General features: G+C 69.0%; 2 protein-coding genes across 5 annotated transcripts; one reads left to right on the plus strand and one right to left on the minus strand.

Moving 5' to 3' along the window:
- The first annotated feature begins 564 nt into the window (after window positions 1-564).
- Window positions 565-2,635, plus strand: LENG9 (leukocyte receptor cluster member 9). Its single transcript, XM_062177619.1, has one exon. It carries the CDS (start codon window positions 565-567, stop codon window positions 2,347-2,349), a length of 1,785 nt encoding a protein of 594 aa, XP_062033603.1. The 3' UTR covers window positions 2,350-2,635.
- On the minus strand, window positions 2,625-12,115 carry LENG8 (leukocyte receptor cluster member 8). Of its 4 annotated transcripts, XM_062177668.1 has the most exons (16): window positions 11,991-12,115; window positions 10,461-10,550; window positions 9,926-10,097; window positions 9,567-9,662; window positions 9,136-9,246; window positions 8,187-8,439; window positions 7,841-7,982; window positions 7,410-7,613; window positions 6,949-7,227; window positions 6,527-6,667; window positions 6,158-6,443; window positions 5,847-5,948; window positions 5,695-5,763; window positions 5,468-5,597; window positions 4,978-5,185; window positions 2,625-3,519 (listed from the first exon to the last, which is right to left on the minus strand). In XM_062177668.1, the coding sequence occupies exons 2-16, from the start codon at window positions 10,496-10,498 to the stop codon at window positions 3,357-3,359; spliced, it is 2,394 nt and encodes a 797-aa protein (XP_062033652.1). In that variant the 5' UTR covers window positions 10,499-10,550; window positions 11,991-12,115; the 3' UTR covers window positions 2,625-3,356. The 4 variants fall into 4 exon arrangements, with proteins under 4 accessions (XP_062033652.1, XP_062033653.1, XP_062033650.1 ...); XM_062177669.1 differs by lacking the exon at window positions 9,136-9,246; XM_062177666.1 differs by having other exon boundaries at window positions 3,427-5,185.
- Between the last annotated feature and the right edge of the window lie 3,903 nt (window positions 12,116-16,018).

A 16,018-nucleotide genomic window follows, 5' to 3' on the forward strand; every position in this document is an offset into this window, starting at 1 on the left:
AGTGACAGTCTCAGATGCTGGCCCAGCGCCGCCGCGGGCCGCACGGGGTCCCGGGTTCGCACCGCGGGCTGGACGACTGGGGCCAGCCGAGGACTATGGCCCGCCGGCCTCCTGCCCGGTACAGCTCACGGGGAAAAGCCGGGAACTCTGGCCTGGCCGGGGAGGGCGGCGAGTAGACTTACCTGGGCAGGTTAACGTCCCCAGCCCCGCAGGCCGGGAGGGGCGGGGCGCACAGGTTGACGCCTGGGTGGGGGCGGGGCGCACGTAAAACAGCAGGGTTGGGGGCGGGGCCAGGCTGGGGCGGCCCCGGGGGGCGGGGCGCACACACGCCACTGGGAACGAGGCGGGGCCAGGCTGGGGCGGCCCTCCAGGGGGCGGGGCGCACACACGCCACTGAGAACGAGGCGGGGCCAGGCGGGGGGCGGCCCCGGGGGGCGGGGCTGTGACCGGTGCGGCCCCCAGGGGGCGGGGCGCGGGGACAGCCCTGGGCGGAGGGCCCAGGCGGCGCAGGCGGCTCCTCCGCGAGGGGCCGGCGGGGTCAGAGTCCCGCGAGCGCCCGGACCCATGGCGGCGGCCTCCGCCGAGCCCGCGCCGCCCGCCTGCCGCTTCTTCCTGGAGGGCCGCTGCCGCTTCGGCGCCCGCTGCCGCCAGCCGCACCCCGGCGCGCCGGCGCCGCCCAGCCGCGAGCCGCAGCCCGGGGCCGAGGCCGGGGCCAAGAAGCCGCCCATGCGCACGGCCGCGGCCGTCGTCCAGCGCATCCGCTGGGACCCGCGCCTCGACCCCGCCGACTTCACGGTGGGCTACGCCGACCGCTTCCTGGGCGTGCGCGAGGAGCCCTTCACCGCCTTCTGCTGGGACGAGCCGCTGGCCGCGCTCGGGCCGGGCGTGCTGGCCGTGCCGCAGCACCGCGTGCGCTACTTCCGCTTCCGCGGCCGCACCGTGTGGGACCGCGCCTCGCGCACCGACCTGGTGTTCGGCTCCGGCGCGGCGGCCGGCCGCGGGCCCACCATCCTCGACGCGCTGGACGCCGGCGGGGACGAGCGCGACGGCGGGGGCGCCCAGGACGGCGGGGGCGCGCACGAAGACGGGGACGAGCATGAAGGAACAGACGCCCAGGACGGCGGGGGCGCGCGCGGAGGCACGGACGCCCAAGACGGCGGGGGCGCGCACGGAGGCACGGACGCCCAGGACGGCGGGGGAGCGCGGCAGAACACAGACGCCAAGGACGGCGCGAACGGGAACGAAGACGGGGACGAGCATGAAGGCACGGACGCCCAGGACAGCGGGGGCGCGCGCGGAGGCACGGACGCCCAGGACGGCGGGGGCGCGCACGAAGACGGGGACGAGCATGAAGGCACGGACGCCCAAGACGGCGGGGGCGCGCACGGAGGCACGGACGCCCAGGACGGCGGGGGAGCGCGGCAGAACACAGACGCCAAGGACGGCGCGAACGGGAACGAAGACGAGGACGAGCATGAAGGCACGGACGCCCAGGACGGCGGGGGCGCGCGGGCGGCCCTGAACAAACAGAGGCCCGCCACTGGTCCTGCGGGACCGGAGGCCCAGGTTGCCCAGGGCGGAGGGAGTAGAAAGCCAGCATGGACAGGGCTCGGGCCGGGCAGGGTTCACGACCCCGGAACCCAAGCTCAGACACCGACCGCGGAGCTCCCAGGCCTGGAGGAGACGCAGGCCCCGGCAGCCCAGGGGTGGGGCTCGGCGGCCTGGCTCGTGGATGTCGGAGACACGGGTGGAGACACCGGTGTGGGAAGGGCGGCAGCGCCTCGTCAGCCCCGCCCCACGCACTTCGTGGCCCTCATGGTGACCGAGCCCAGGCTACAGAACGCGGTGGCCGAGGCCCAGCAGCAGCTGGTCCAAGTGGCCCCGTCCTGCGCCCCATTCCTGGTGCCCACACAGGCCCTGCACCTGACCGTGGTCCTACTGCGACTGGTGGGCACCGGGGAGGAAGCGGCGGCGACCGACGCTCTGAGACGGGCGCTGGCGGCCCCAGGCCTTCAGGCACCGCCACAGCTGACGTTTGGCGACCCGGTGCTCCTGGGCCACCATGTGCTCTGTGCCCTGCCCGACCCCCCCATGGACAGCATGGCGCAAGCTCTGAGCCGGAGGCTGGAGGCCGAGGGGCTTCGGGTACTGCAGCCTCCCGGCGGCCTGCGCCCCCACCTCACTCTAGCCAAGGTACCCCGCGGGTCCAGCGCCCGCCTCCCGCTCGCGGGGCGCGGCTGCAGCCTGAGCCGGGAGCTGTGGAGCGGGGCCCTGCGGAAACTCTGCCTGTGCCGCATGGGCAGGGCGGGGGGCGCCTACCAGCCCCTGGCTGAGATCCCCCTCGGCTGACCTGGGGGCGCCTCACACTGGAAGGGGCAAAGCGCGCTCTCTCTCTTTCTCTTTAATTTGGTTTCTCTCAAGCTTCCAAACGGTGTGCAGCGCTCCAAGGAAAGAATGGAGGGAGGAGAGGGGAGGGGAGGCGGAGGCGGCCGTCCGGAGGCGGCGGCCCGGTTTGCAAGCTCGCGCCTCCGTTACATGGCAGAAGAGGGAGGGAGGGCCAAAAGAAAGGGGAGGGAGAAGAAAAAACAACTGAAATCCACACACACATAAAGAAAGAGAAGGAAACATGACGTGAGCGGTGATCCATGGGGGGAGGGGCCGCTTTACCTGTGCTGAACCGAGGGGGGGAGGGGAGGGGAGGGAAAAATCAGAAGACATTGGGGCGGGGAGGGGGACACGGAGACAACTTAATACAACTTGAGACGAGGCGGCCCGGCCGGCGAGCTCCCGCGATGGCCTCCGGGGTCCTCCGTGCGCGGCGGCGGCGGCGGCGGCGTTTCTGGGGTGGGGGCGGGGTGGGGCACAGTCTCTACGCAGCTCCCCTCACCCCAAACGCTGAGGCCCCGGAGGGCTGGCAACAAGAGTCTGTGACGAGGCGGGCGGTGGGCTGGTTTGCGGCGCCCCCGCCGAGCGGGCCGGGCTGGACGGCCTGTCTTCTTCCCGCTGGCCCCCCGGCGTGGGACGGGCCGGGCGACGGCCGGGTGCCGGAGTGCAGCTCGAGAAAGAGAGAGAGAAAACACTGAGACAGCATTAGTGGAGGCCGAAGGCGGGCAGCCAGCCTGCGGACCACACCCGCCCGCCGCCCCGCCCTCCTCCCGCAACCCCACCCCATGAGGCAAAAAATAAAAACGTAGAAAAAATCTCTGTACAGTGCCCCGAGGCGGGGCGGGGCAGCCGCTCATCCTGGAGCCTGCGCCCCACGACTTAATTTACAACCCAAGTCCATGGCTCAAAAGCAAAATCTGCGGGGTGGCGCTGGGGGGCCGTGCCCGCCCCCGCCCCGCGCCGGCGGGTGCTCAGAAGGCGGACAGCTGCGCCAGGCTGAGGCGGCAGTCGATGCTGGAGTTGTCGGGGCCCGTGTAGGCCAGGCCCAGGGGCTCTAGGAAGGCCTGGCAGGCGGCCTCGCCCTCGAAGGCCAGCTCGGCCTGCAGGTAGGAGACGGGCAGCGCAGGGCGGAAGCTACGGAGACAAGAGGAGAACGTGATGAGGCGGGCAGGAGTGGGGGAGGGCCCCACCGGCAGGGATGGGCGCCCCCCATTCGGCCCCCCGGGACTCGGCACACTGTGCTCTGCTGCCCCAGCCACCCCACCTCCCCACCTCGGGGCTCGGGGGGGCCCGGGGTGGGGCTGGCGGCCCGTCCCCAGCTGTGCCCCCCCTCGCCCTCACTTACCTGCACAGGGGGGCCAGGAGGAAAGGGGGCGGGCAGGGGACGGCGGGTCTGGATGCTCGCTCACCAGGGGCCGGCCAGCAGCAGTTCCCTGAGCTGCCGCTAACTCGGGTTCCTGGCCTACGATGGCACCTGGCCACCCGGCCCAGGACTCGGGGGTGGCCGTGCACCCGCCGGCAAAGCCCAGGCTTCGCCGTGGCCCTGGGACAGGAGGGCCCACTCCCACCCTGCCCCACGCCAGCCTCTGGGCCCCCACAGGAGTGGTCACAGGCACGCCCCAAGGGGAAGGGCGCTGGGAGAGCATGGTCCAGGACGGACCAGGACTCCACCACAGGGGACACCCGTGGTTGTGTGGCCCGCCAAGGCAGCCGCACACAAAGGAGGCACGCGGAAGGCCGTGCGCTGGTGCCCAACGCTGGCTCCACATCTCCCAGGTGAGATCCTGGACAGCGGCTCTAGGCCACGCTGTGGCTCCCTAATCCCTCCCTGGAAAGGCCAGGCCAGCCAGCTGGCATTCAGGGACCCCCGGAGCAGCCACCAGCCTCTGGCCAGGGCTGCTAACCTCAGCAAACCAACAGGCAGGCCAGCGGACTCTGCATGGACACGGTGTCACCACCCCAGCTGTGACAACAGAAGTGTGTCCTGACACTGCCCGGCGTCCCCGGGGGCATCTGAATCCCAGGGCTGACAACCCTGGGTCTCAACAGGAGTCACGCCTTTCCACCAGCCCCCGAGGCCCCACCCCACAGACACCAAAGCCCAGTGAACCAAAGGATGGGCTCAGTGGGCGGGGCCCGGCCCATCACTGGCCATGCGCGCTGCCCGAGGTGTGGCTGGCCCGAGTCCCATCCGTGTCCCTACGCTTTTCTGGCACTCTCACAGGGAGAGGGAACGGGGCCTGGCCCCATGGGACCAGAAGCAGCCGGGAGCAGGGGTCGCCTGGTCTGGTTTCTCTCTAGAGTGGGGGTTAGCCAGAGGCTGCATGAGACCGGGCAGATCTCACAGGGAAGACGACACAGCAGGTGCAGGCTGCCCGGAGCAGGAGGAAGGGAGGGGCAGACGAGTGGGGGAGGGGGCCCAGGACGCAGGAGGCGGGCGTCCAGAGGCCCACGTGGAAGGAAGCAGTGAGGAGGGAGAGCTGACAGAGCAGCGGGGAGGCCAGCGGGCCAGGAGTCGTCAACGACAGGTTCGGGGGACCAGAGGCCGCGGGGCCACGAGGGCAGAGGGCAGGAGGGCGCAGTGCCACATACGTTTTGATCATTGCCTTGAGGGCAGCTTTGCGCTCCCGGTCTGCAAACTTGTCCACAAGGTAGCCAGACATACAGGGCGCGCGGCCATAGAGCCGGAAGAAGCGGTGATAGTTGCCCAGGGCCCAGGCCGCCCGCAGCGCCAAGGCGTGAGCCACGCAAGGGTCTGCCTTCAGCTCCCGCGTGAGGTACGCCAGCTCCGTGGTGATGTCTGGGCGAGACAGAGGAAGCGCAGCTCAGCCGGGCGCGCCCTGGGCGCTGTGCGCACATGCGCAGACACAGACACACAGGCACACACCCCACACATGCATGTCCATGCACACCCTACACACACATGCACACACCCCACGCACCACAAACACCACACCCGTCACATACATACACACGCCCACACGCACAAACACCACACCCGTCACATACATACACACGCCCACACGCACAAACACCACACACGTCACATACACACACGCCCGTCCAGGGCCACGCCTCTCACCTCCTGAGTTCTTGGTGAAGATGTAGTAGAGGATCCGGTAGGCCGTGAACTCGCCCACGTTGCCCGGCAAGTTCTCTGCGTACAGCGACTTGAGCTGTGTCTGGCACTGGTTAAACTCTTCATGGTCACCCTGGAGGGCAGGGGCATGGAGGGCACGGGCAGCAGCTGAGGCCAGGGCGGCGGAGGGGCCGCGGCAGGGCAGGGGCAGGCCCACACCGGCAGCTCACCTTCTCCAAGGCGATGCGGGCGTGGGTCTCGTACACCTCCACCGTGAACTCGGTGCGGACGCCTTGCACCTGGGGCAGGGGAGAGCGCGCGGGTGAGGCCGAGCAGCGCAGGGGCAGGATGGCCGCCGCCAGCCGCTGGGCCGCTGCCTCACCGTCAGGTCCTGCCGGATGGACTTCATCTGCTCGCAGGCAAACGCGTAGTCCTGCTTCTCCTTCCAGTGCGCCTTGACCATGCACAGCGACTTCTTCAGGACCTGGGAGGGGCCCGCGGCAGCTCAGGCGGCAGCTTCAGGGGAGAGCGGGCACCCGAGCGCGGCACACTCCAACCCAAACCCCCGGAAGGACGGCCGCGAGCCCACAGCTGAGTGCATCACACGGGAACCCCCTCGCAGGCAGGCAGGCCCGGACCAACAGGTGACCCTGCGAGTGCCTCAGGCCAGGCCCCCCCCGCCCCCCCACTCACCGCCACGGGGCGCACGGTGGAAGGGTCCGGGGCACAGGTGAGTCGCAGGTAGTGCTTGGTGATGTCGGGGCAAGTGCCCACGATCTGCAGCTCCTGCCAGTCGGGGTCGGCCCCACTGCTCTCCAGGCTGCCCATCTGCAGCACCAGGGGCTCCAGGCGCAGGCGGCGCGAGTGCCCGTGCTGGAAGCGCGCCGCGCGCCTCTGCTTCTTCAGTTCCCGCTCCGGGTCCTCACACTCCAGCGCGGCCATCTTCTTGCGGCTGCGCTTGGTGGGCGCGAGGTCATGCCTGGGAGGAGGGCAGGCGGGTGAGGGGCAGGCGCGTCCAGCTGCCCCCGGCCTCTGCCCGCCAGCCCTCCTCCACGGGCTCACCTCTTCCCGCGCTGCGCCCGGCCTCGGCCCCGGTCCATGTGGGCGCCCCGCCCGCCCCGGCCCTTGGCGGGTGGGTTCCTGCGGCCCACAGGGTGGCACTCGTTCCCCGAGTAGGAGCTGTCAGAGTCTGAGTGGGAGTCGCTGGGGGAGAAGTCGGAGGTCAGGCCCGCTGCGCACCCCCCACCCCGGGGAGCCCTCCCACCTTCTGCGGAAGTGGCAGGCTGGGGACCAGGAGGAGAAGCGGGAGTGGGAGCGAGAGTCCGAGGTCAGGCCCGCGCGCCCCCAGCCCCCCACCCCGGGAGCCCTCCCACCTTCTGCGGAAGTGGCAAGCCGGGGACCAGCAGGAGGAGCGGGAGTGGGAGCGAGAGTCCAAGGTCAGGCCCGCGCGCACCCCCAGCCCCCCACCCCGGGAGCCCCCGTACCTTCTGCGGAAGTGGCGGGCCGGGGAGCGGGAGGAGGAGCGGGAGCGGGAGTCGGTGCTGGAGGAGGAGCTGTTGTCCTTCATGAACACGTTGCGGTTGCCGAACTTGGCGAAGCTGCTGCCCCGGGCCCGGCCGGCGCCCCCAGCCCCCGGGGTCCCTCGCTGGGCCTGGGCACCCCCGCCCCTTGCAGCCGAGCCTGCCCCGCGGGGAGGGTGAAGGCTGCTAGGGGCTTCCCACCGCTTCTTCTTGGGGCTCTCGGCCACAGGCTCCCGGGTCAGCCTGAGGACACAGCAGGGCGGGGCGTCACCAGGCCGGCAGCACCTGCAGGAGCCTGCCCACCGCACCAGCAACCCCGTACCCAGGGCCCCCACCCAGGAAGCCCCCTTGGGGCCCTGCAGCCCAGACCTCCACTGCCAGGACCTGGCTTCGGCTCCCTCCTCTCTGGAGCTGCTGGCACTCACCCCGGCAGCGGCTCGCGGCTCCAGTCGATGGTGTAGGCCGAGCCGTCCTGCAGCCGGGCCTGCAGCACTTCCTTGAGCAGCTTCTCCGTGCGGTCCTTGTCCTCCTCCGACTCGCAGGCGGTGAAGCAGCGCTCCACATACTCCTTCATGTCCTGGGGCCAGTCGTCGGGCTTCCCAGACAGGCCGCCCCGGGCGGCAGGCCCACTGCGGTCCAGAGCAGACACGCACTCACTGGGGGCCGACCCCGTGCCAAAGCACCCAGGTGGCCGCGGCTCTGTCTCAGCGTGCCCAGGGACCCCGGGAGGGACCCTCTCCCGTTCCCACAGCGGGGCTAGAGGTAGGAAGCCAGCTGCTGGGCCGCAGCAGACCCGAGGGCATGCAAGACACGGGAGGGGCAGGGCAGGGCGGGGCGGGGTGGGGCGGGGCGTCACCTGTGGTTCTGAGCTTTCTCAGGGCTGGGCTGGGGGCCAAAGCCGCTGTGCTGGGCCTCGGCGCTGGAGCCGAAGCTCTGGTTGGTGACAGCAAACGGCCGCTTCTGGATGTTGAACTTGAGGCCTCCAGTCCCAGGGGCTGCTGTAAGGGCAGCAGGAGCTAAGGTCAGCCGCGCGCGCGCACGCACGCACGGGGCAGGGGGCGCCTAGGAAACGCAGAATGGGCCCTGCGAAGACGGGCAGAAGGCCAAGAGCAGCACAAGCCTCCCTGCGCCAAGTGCGGCTCCAGAGCAGCTCAGCCCGGCACGCCGGTGCGTCACCCCTGCCCCCCTGGTCGCCAACTCACGCTTCATGCGGTTCCACAGCTGCTGACCCTTCTTGGGCTTGGCCGGCTCCGTGTAGTTGTGCGGCCCGTAGGCCTGGCCCACGGCGGGCCCCGCCTGGCTGTGCTGTGTGGTGGGGGCTGTCCCGGGCTGAGGGCCGCTGCTCAAGGCGTGCGCCCCATGCGAGGGGTTGGAGGGCTGCGGGGGCTGGGCGGCCGGCAGCTGCTGGGGCGGGGCCTGGTAGCCCATGCTCTCCTCCAGGCCGGGGACCGGGGGCTGCAGGAGGAAGCAGGCGCTCAATGCGGGGGCGGCCCTGCTGCCGCCCTGTACCCACAGCCCTCAGCGCCCAGCTCGCCCTGGCCTTCCCAGGGACCCCTTCTGCACCCTGGGCGGCGCGGAGGGCCACGCGCTGAGAAGGCTCAGGCCGGGGACTGGGCAACTCCCCCACGGCCGGCCATTAGGTGGCAGCCACCAGCACCTAACAGCCACCCACGGCACGCCACACTGGCGGTGTCACGTCAAGACACACGCGTGACCACCAACGCTCAGTGAAGCGACGGCGAGGCTGCCGGCCCCCACCGTAGCTGAGAAACAGAGACAGCTACTGGCCTGAGTCGGAACGGGTGTGCGTGTGCGCGCATGCGTGCGCAAGCCTGGCCCAGACCCATCTACTGGCCTCCGGTGTCAGCTCCACCACTCCTCTGAGCTGCATGCCAGGCGGCGCACACGCGTGCACGGTGTGCGGGGCAAACAGGAGACGGGCTGCCCACGACCTCTCTAACACCTCAGCCCTGGCCTTGCCCGAGCCCTGAATCCACCCTGGGCCCAAGAACGTCACTCTGTCCCCTCATTCCCGGACTGGGCGGTGCTTGGCCAGAGACAAAACGGGGCCCCGAGCAGCTACATCATGCGGGCGACTCCTCACCACCAGCCCGCTCCAAACGCACGGGGCGGGGCGCGGCTGCGGGTTACCTGGTTCAGAGCCCCTTGGTGCTGGGGGGCTGACGGCTGCTGGGGTGTGGCTGAGCCATAGGAGCTGCTCATCCCATACTGCGAGGGGGAGCCATAGCTCTGGTACATGCTCTGCCAAGGGAGGGAGGGAGGCATCAGGGGCTGCGCGAGCCGCCCCACGCTCCCGCTCGGGGCCTGCACACCCAGGTCCTCCGCTATCCCTCACCCCTCGAGTTCTCGCCTCTATCAAATCCCCTCAGGCGTTTTCAAGAAAAAAAAGAAACAGAAGCCTCCCTCACCCCACGGGGGACGCTCCGACAACTGCTCGGGTGCAGCTCTCCTAACAGCAGGAGAGAACAGGAAGGGAACGGCAAAGCTGGCGCCTCCATGAGGGCCGCACTCAGAACACGCAGACGGGCGCCGGGCCCAGCGGAAGCACCAGGCGCACTCACCATGGGGTAGTAGTAGCTGTAGGGGTAGGCGTAGCTGTACTGCTGGTACCACTGGTAGTAGTGCTGCTGCTGCAGGGCCTCCGCCTGGGACACATACTGCGGAGACAGAGGCCGGCGGCGTGAGCCCCGCGGCCACCAGGGGAGCCTCTCTAGGGCGGTGACCCCTGCCAAGGCCGGCACCAAGCCCAGCCTGTCGGGAGCGCGCCCAGGGCCCTGCCCAGGACCACCACGTCTCAGCTGGATGCTTCCCCCTCGTGAGACTCTGTGACATACCCCCAGAGCGCTATCAGGACCCCAAGCCCTGGCTCCCCCACAGCAAGCCCCTGCTGGGGGTCCCCAGCCCTGTGCAGCCTTCTCACTTGTGCGCTGGTCACAGGCCCATTGCTGCTGGCCTTGGAGCTGCCGGCGGCTCCCGCCTTGCTGATGCTGGCCAGGGCCTGGCGAGCCTTCTCCCACTCCGGGTTCTCGTGCATGGGGGTGTCCATGCCATTCTCGCGGCCTGCCCCAGCCACCATGCTGTACTGCGAGGACCTGCGGAGAAGGGAAGCCGCGTCAGCACACAGGAGACCGAGTGGGGGCAACGGCCGGATCCTGAACCCCTGCGTGGGGGACAGAGACCGCCCAGGGAAGGTGCCACCCAGGCCCAGCACGCGCAGGCCAGGGTGAGCCGTGCCGAGGACAGACACGGCAGCCCGCGCAGGCGGCGGGTTACCGCGGTCTTGGAAACACGGGACTCAGTGCCGAGCACCGGAGGCCGCCTCCCAGTTGTAGCGGCCTGCGTGACTCTCACAGCTCCGTGACAGGAGACGGCCCCTCTCCTCACAGCACGCAGACAGCGGGGCGGCCACCCCCGCCCCACCTCCCCAGCCGGCCTGTCCCTCCAGCCCCACTGACCAATCCGTGCCACGCTGGTCACCCACGTTGGCCGCCATCTGGACCTTGGGGCACGAGGGGTGGACCTCGGGAGCCAGGCTGCTTCACTGTCTGTGAGAAGAAGGACGAGTTAGGGAGATCAGGGAGCGGGACCCCGTCAGGGGACAAGGGGCAGAGCAGACGCGGGCAGCACGGGCGTGGAGTGGGGGGGCTGCCACGACGTGGACACAGGGAAGCCAGCGAGACCCCCGAGTCTGAGGTCCACCTGGGGGGGCTCTGTCAAGGGGCGAGGGAGCAGGGAACCCCGGTTCCGGAGGCAGACACTGGAACCAGCAGGGGCTGAGAGCACTGACGGGGAGGGGCTGGCATGGGGAGACCCGGGACGGGGGGGGGGGGGCACGGGGCACCTCCCCGCCTCACCCCCAGCCCGGGGAACCCGTGTAAGGAAACCGGCCTAACAAAAACCTAGACTGACTTCAGAAAGACCCCCTGAGGGGGGAGAGTGAGAACCAGGGGTAGGCCTGGGTGAGAGCTGGCGTCCCCTAAGTTGGGGGTCAGGAGGTAAGGCCTTAGGGCTGCCTGGCCAGGCCCAGGACATCTTCAGGAAATCATTAAGTGAGGTGAAGGGGGCCGGCACCGTGGCACGGCAGATAAAGTCGCCGCCTGCAGTGCCAGCATCCCATGTGGGCGCGGGTTCGATTCCCGGCTGCTCCACTTCCCATCCAGCTCTCTGCTGTGGCCTGGGAAAGCAGTAGAAGATGGCCCAAATCCTTGGGTCCCTGCACCCATGTGGGAGACCCAGAAGAAGCTCCTGGCTCCCAGCTTCGGATCAGCGCAGCTCCAGCCGTTGTGGCCATCTGGGGAGTGAGCCAGCGGGTGGAAGACCTCTCTCTCTCTCTACCACTCCAATAATTAAATCTTCAAAACAAAAGAGTGAGGTGGAGAACACACGGACGGAGGGGCCCAAACTCCCAGGGGCCTGAGAAGCCGGGGTGGGGTCAAAGGTGAATCCGGCTGGGGAACCCAGAGGTCTCACAGGGGAGGGGAAGCACAGGGCTCTGGGGCTGGGGAAAGCCCTAGGGCCGGGCAGACGGAGCCGGGGCCCCGCGGGGAGGCTGGGGCGGCCCGGGATCCGAGGCTCACCCGCCGGGAGCCCCGCAAGGCAAGCGAGGGCGCCGGCTGCAGCCAGAGGCCGCGCGGGTCGCCACGCCGTGCCTGCGCGCCTCGTCTCCCGGAGGGCACCGCGCTCGGGCCGCCGGTCGCCCGGACGACACTGCCCCCACCCTAGAACCGCGAGGTCAATGGGCGCCGCCGAGCATTCCGGGGGGGGGGGGCGGGGGGCCGGGGCCCTCTGCGCACGCGCGCTGGCGGCCGGCCGCGCGCCCCCGACGCCGGGGCGCAGGCGCAGTGGCGGCCCCTGCTCCGCCACACCCTGGCGACGCTCGCGCACGACGTCCGTTGCGGCGACGGCCGAGGGCCTCGGGGCGGCGGGGCGTCTGTCCGAGGGGAGAGGCGGCTGCAGCCCACCCGCCCCCGGCTCCCCGTCCCTACCAGAGCCGTTCGCTCCCGAGATTCGTCTGCAACGGCCCAAGGCGATCCCACCGCGGCCGCGACACCGCTCGGCCACCCGGCTGGCTCTTGTCTTCCTTGGGCTTCGACGTCCTGACCGCCGCGTCCTGACGTCACACGGAGGCCTGGCCCCGCCTCCATCGGCCCGGCACAGCCAATGGACGCCGCCCGCTTGACTTGAGCCCGCCCCCCCGCCTACGCGATGACGCGGCGAGCTGTTTAAGGCGAGCCGGAAGCCGGGCCGGGGACGGTGGCCCGGAGGGGACAAGCGTGGCGCGTTGGCCGCTCCCGCGCCCCGGCGCGCAGGCTTGTTTGCCTGTGCCTTGTTGTGACCGAGGTGGTGTGACGAGCCTGAGAGGAGGCCGGGCGCGGGCAGACCCCGAAGGACCAGCCACGTCCGGCGCCGGAGCGCGGGCCCCGCGCGTGGCCGCTCCGCAGGTAACCTGGCGCGTGGGCCGCGCGGGCGGCGGCGGCGGCGCTTGGGCTGCTGGCCGCCCTGGTGACCAGGTTCCGCCGCCCCGGACAGCGGCCGCCACGCTGGGCTACACTGCGGTGTCGGCCTGCTGCCGGGTTTCTACTTAGCCCGTCGCCTTTCCCTGCCCTCCCTCCGCTTTCTCCTTGTGCTTCCGTCTTTTGCTTTTTTTGTGTTTTTAAAATAGTTTGAGGGGCAGAGGTCTTCCGTCCGCTGGTGCGCTCCCCAGACGGCCACAGCACCCGGGCTGCGCCGATCCGAAGCCAGGAGCCAGCAGCTCCATCCGGGTCTCCCACGCAGGTGCAGGGCCCAAGCGCTTGGGCCATCCTCCACTGCCCTCCCGGGCCACAGCAGAGAGCTGGGTCAGAAGTGGAGCAGCCGGGGACCTGTGTCCATGTGCGATGCTGGCCCTACCACGTTCTGCGTTGAACTTGCAAAGCGGCCACCTGGGCCGTACTTCTGGTTTGAGGTTCACCACACCCTGTGGAAGCAGAGTTTCCCCAGCGGCGGCCAGCGTGGCCCTGCGCTGCCACAGGGCGTGGGTCCCTGCAGATGCTGTCACAGGCCCGAGCTGGCGCACGTCGCCGAACGGGAACACGCGCCTGTTTTCACTCAGGAATGCGCACCTGGGGCCCTGGCCGCACCCCGAGGCCTGGTGTGGCCCAGTGTGGCCCCGGCAGCACCCCATGGTCTGACGTGGCCACTCCATGGTCCAACGTGGCCCAGCGTGGCCCCTCCGTCCCCCTGGCCCCGGCAGCACTCCGTGGTCTGGCGTGGCCCCTCCACCCCCCTGGCCCCGCAGCACTCAGTGGCCTGCCATGCCTCGGCTGCCTGCACTGCCGCCGGTGAACCCTCACCCCCGTGTGCCGGCGCCGGGCCGGGGCTGGGTCACCAGGGCAGAAGCTTCCCACGCGGAGTCCCGAGAGCTTGCTTTTCCCCACACCCGGTGAGGACAGCTTGGGGGGGCCAAAGGTGGCCCTGCAGGCCGTGGTCTTGCACCCCCCGGCTGTGTGAGAACTATTTCAGCCGTGTAGACTGCCCAGGGGAGGGCGTGGGCCTAGGGGACGCCCTGGGCTCAGCTTCCTGGGAACGCGCACCCCGGGAGGCAGCCCTGGTGGCTTGGTCCCTGCCGCCCAGGTGCGAGACCAGACCGCGGTCGAGTTCCAGCTCCTGGGTCAGCCCTGTGCAGGCGTCTGGGGAGCAGAGCAGCAGGCGCACTCTCACGCGTTCCCTCCCCTCGCGCCTCTGCCTCGCAGGTGCACAGGTGGGTTTGTGAGGTGCGGCAGGGCTTCAGCAGACAGCAGGTGCTCCTGGAAACCACGGAGGCTTTGCTGTGCTGGGGAGCTTTTCCGCTGCCCCGTGGGGAGCCGGCTGCCTTTGCATTCCTGAGCCCAGGAGGTGCTGTGACCCTGGCGTGGCCATGGGAATCCTCCCAGGGCGGAGCCTTGGGCGAGTGATGCCCCCAGACTGGCGCTGTGCCCCGTGCCAAGGCCTGGGTGAGCGCAGGGTGGGCGGTGCTCCCTGTAGCCCCCTCTCTGGCAGAGCACCAGTCTCACGGTGCTGGGGCTGCAGGTCCAAGAGGAAGGTACTGGCAGGTCCGGGGTCTGGTGAGGACCTGCTTCCTCTCCGGGGCCAGCTCCCATCTATCACCTGGGGGCCAGGATTTCAGCGGGGGGGGGGGGGGCACAAGCGTCTTGTCCTGGACACAGCCTTGAGTTCATTCCTCACCCCCCCACACCAGTCCCCGCAAACACCAGAGGCCCCTCCCCTCTGAGCCTTGCGGCCCCCTTCTCCCTGGCGCCCACCGCCTGCTCCCCTCCAGGACCTCCCCTGCCCGGGACTCAGCCCCCCACGGCGGCCTGTGTTTGCTGTTTTGGGTGTTCCTAGGAGAGTGAGCCCAGCGCCTGCTCCTCCGCGTTAATTGGAAGTGTGAGTGACTCTGTTAGAATAAAAGCCAGATCTCCTTTCAGAAGCCCAGCCGCGTGGCCTTCCCAGGCCGTGGCGCCTCCAGCAGCTCGCAGCACGGAGAGCAGTGTGACGGCCGGCAGCACAGCGGGTGCTGAGCGCGCCAGGCAGCCCCAGCGCTGTGACAAACACCCGTGCACTCCCCACACGGCACGAGGTAGCCGGACACTTGGCATCAGCACGGCCCAGCCTCTGGGGCCACTTGTGCTTTGGGATTGCAAGGGCAACAACACCCCGATGCCCAGGTGGCCGTCTGAGGTCCCTCCTTAGCGTTCTGTGGAGACGGGGCGCCCGGCGGCCACGAAGCCCAGAGTGGCTGCCCCGCGAGTCGGCGACGCTGTCTTCAGAGCTTCCTGGATTTAACTTAACTACTCAGGACCCCCATGTGATGGGCGTGGCGCGCAAGGCCCAAGCCCACCCTGGTCCCCTCTGCTGTTGTCTGCCACACCGAAGCCTCCACCAGCTCCCCCACGAGCCCCCCGCCCCCCGCCGGCATTGAACTGATAAAGGTGTCCTTGTCACACACAGCTCTGGACAAAGTGCTCTCTAACCTGACTGCCAAGGGCCGGATGACCGGCGGGGGTGGGGGGGGGGTGGGCTCGGTCCTAACCACGTGGGGGAGGTGGGCTTCGAGCCGTGTGGCCTCCCGCGGCCCTGGCCAGCACGGGGGTGCCGCTCTGTGACGTGGGAGAGAATAGCCTCCAGTCGTCGCAGGTTGCATCTTGTAGTCATTGGGATCTGAACGCTTTTTTCTGTTTGTGGGCGTTGGAATTTTTGCTTCATTGAGTTTTCATCTTGCTTGCTTTTAAACCAGACTGTCTTTTCCTTAGTTTCCAGAAGCTTTGGGGATTGTATTCTGTATTAAGAACAATATAGGAGGGGCCGGCGCTGTGGCCAGTGGGTAATGCCCTGGACTGAAGTGCGGCATCCTGTATGGGCACCGGTTCGAGTCCCGGCTGCTCCACTTCCCATCCAGCTCTCTGCTGCGGCCTGGGAAAGCAGTGGAGGATGGACCAAATGCTTGGGCCTCTGCACCCGCATGGGAGACCCAGAAGAAGCTCCTGGCTCCTGGCTTCGGATTGGTGCAGCTCCAGCCACTCTGGCCATTGCGGCCAATTGGGGAGTGAACCATCAGATGGAGGACCTCTCTCTCTCTCTGCCTCTCCTCTCTCTGTTACTCCAACTTTCAAATAAATAAACAAATCTTTAAATAAAAAAAGGAACAATATAGGAGATGGGTTTTCAAGAAGTTCATGGAAAATGCATATTTTGACAACGCTGTGTGTGGATGGCATTTTTTTTTGCACCAGAATAAACTGACCTTTCAGTCGCACGTTCCATGCGCGCTCTGAAGTGCCTCGCGGTTCCTCACCGTGTGTGTGGGGCAGACACGCATCACCGCGTGTGCCAGGCAAGCGCCCACGTGCACGCGCACGCACACGGTTCCTAGAGTAAGAGTCTGCCTGCCTCCCAGCCGTTTGCCAAGGAAGCGGCCTTTCCCAGCCCCGCGGTGACGTGCTGCCCACCCTCCGGCCGCCAGCCCCCCTGGTTCTCGCACGTCATGTTTAGAGCT

The sequence above is a fragment of the Lepus europaeus genome, chromosome 19, assembly GCF_033115175.1.
Source record: "Lepus europaeus isolate LE1 chromosome 19, mLepTim1.pri, whole genome shotgun sequence".
Classification (NCBI taxonomy): Eukaryota; Metazoa; Chordata; class Mammalia; order Lagomorpha; family Leporidae; genus Lepus; species Lepus europaeus.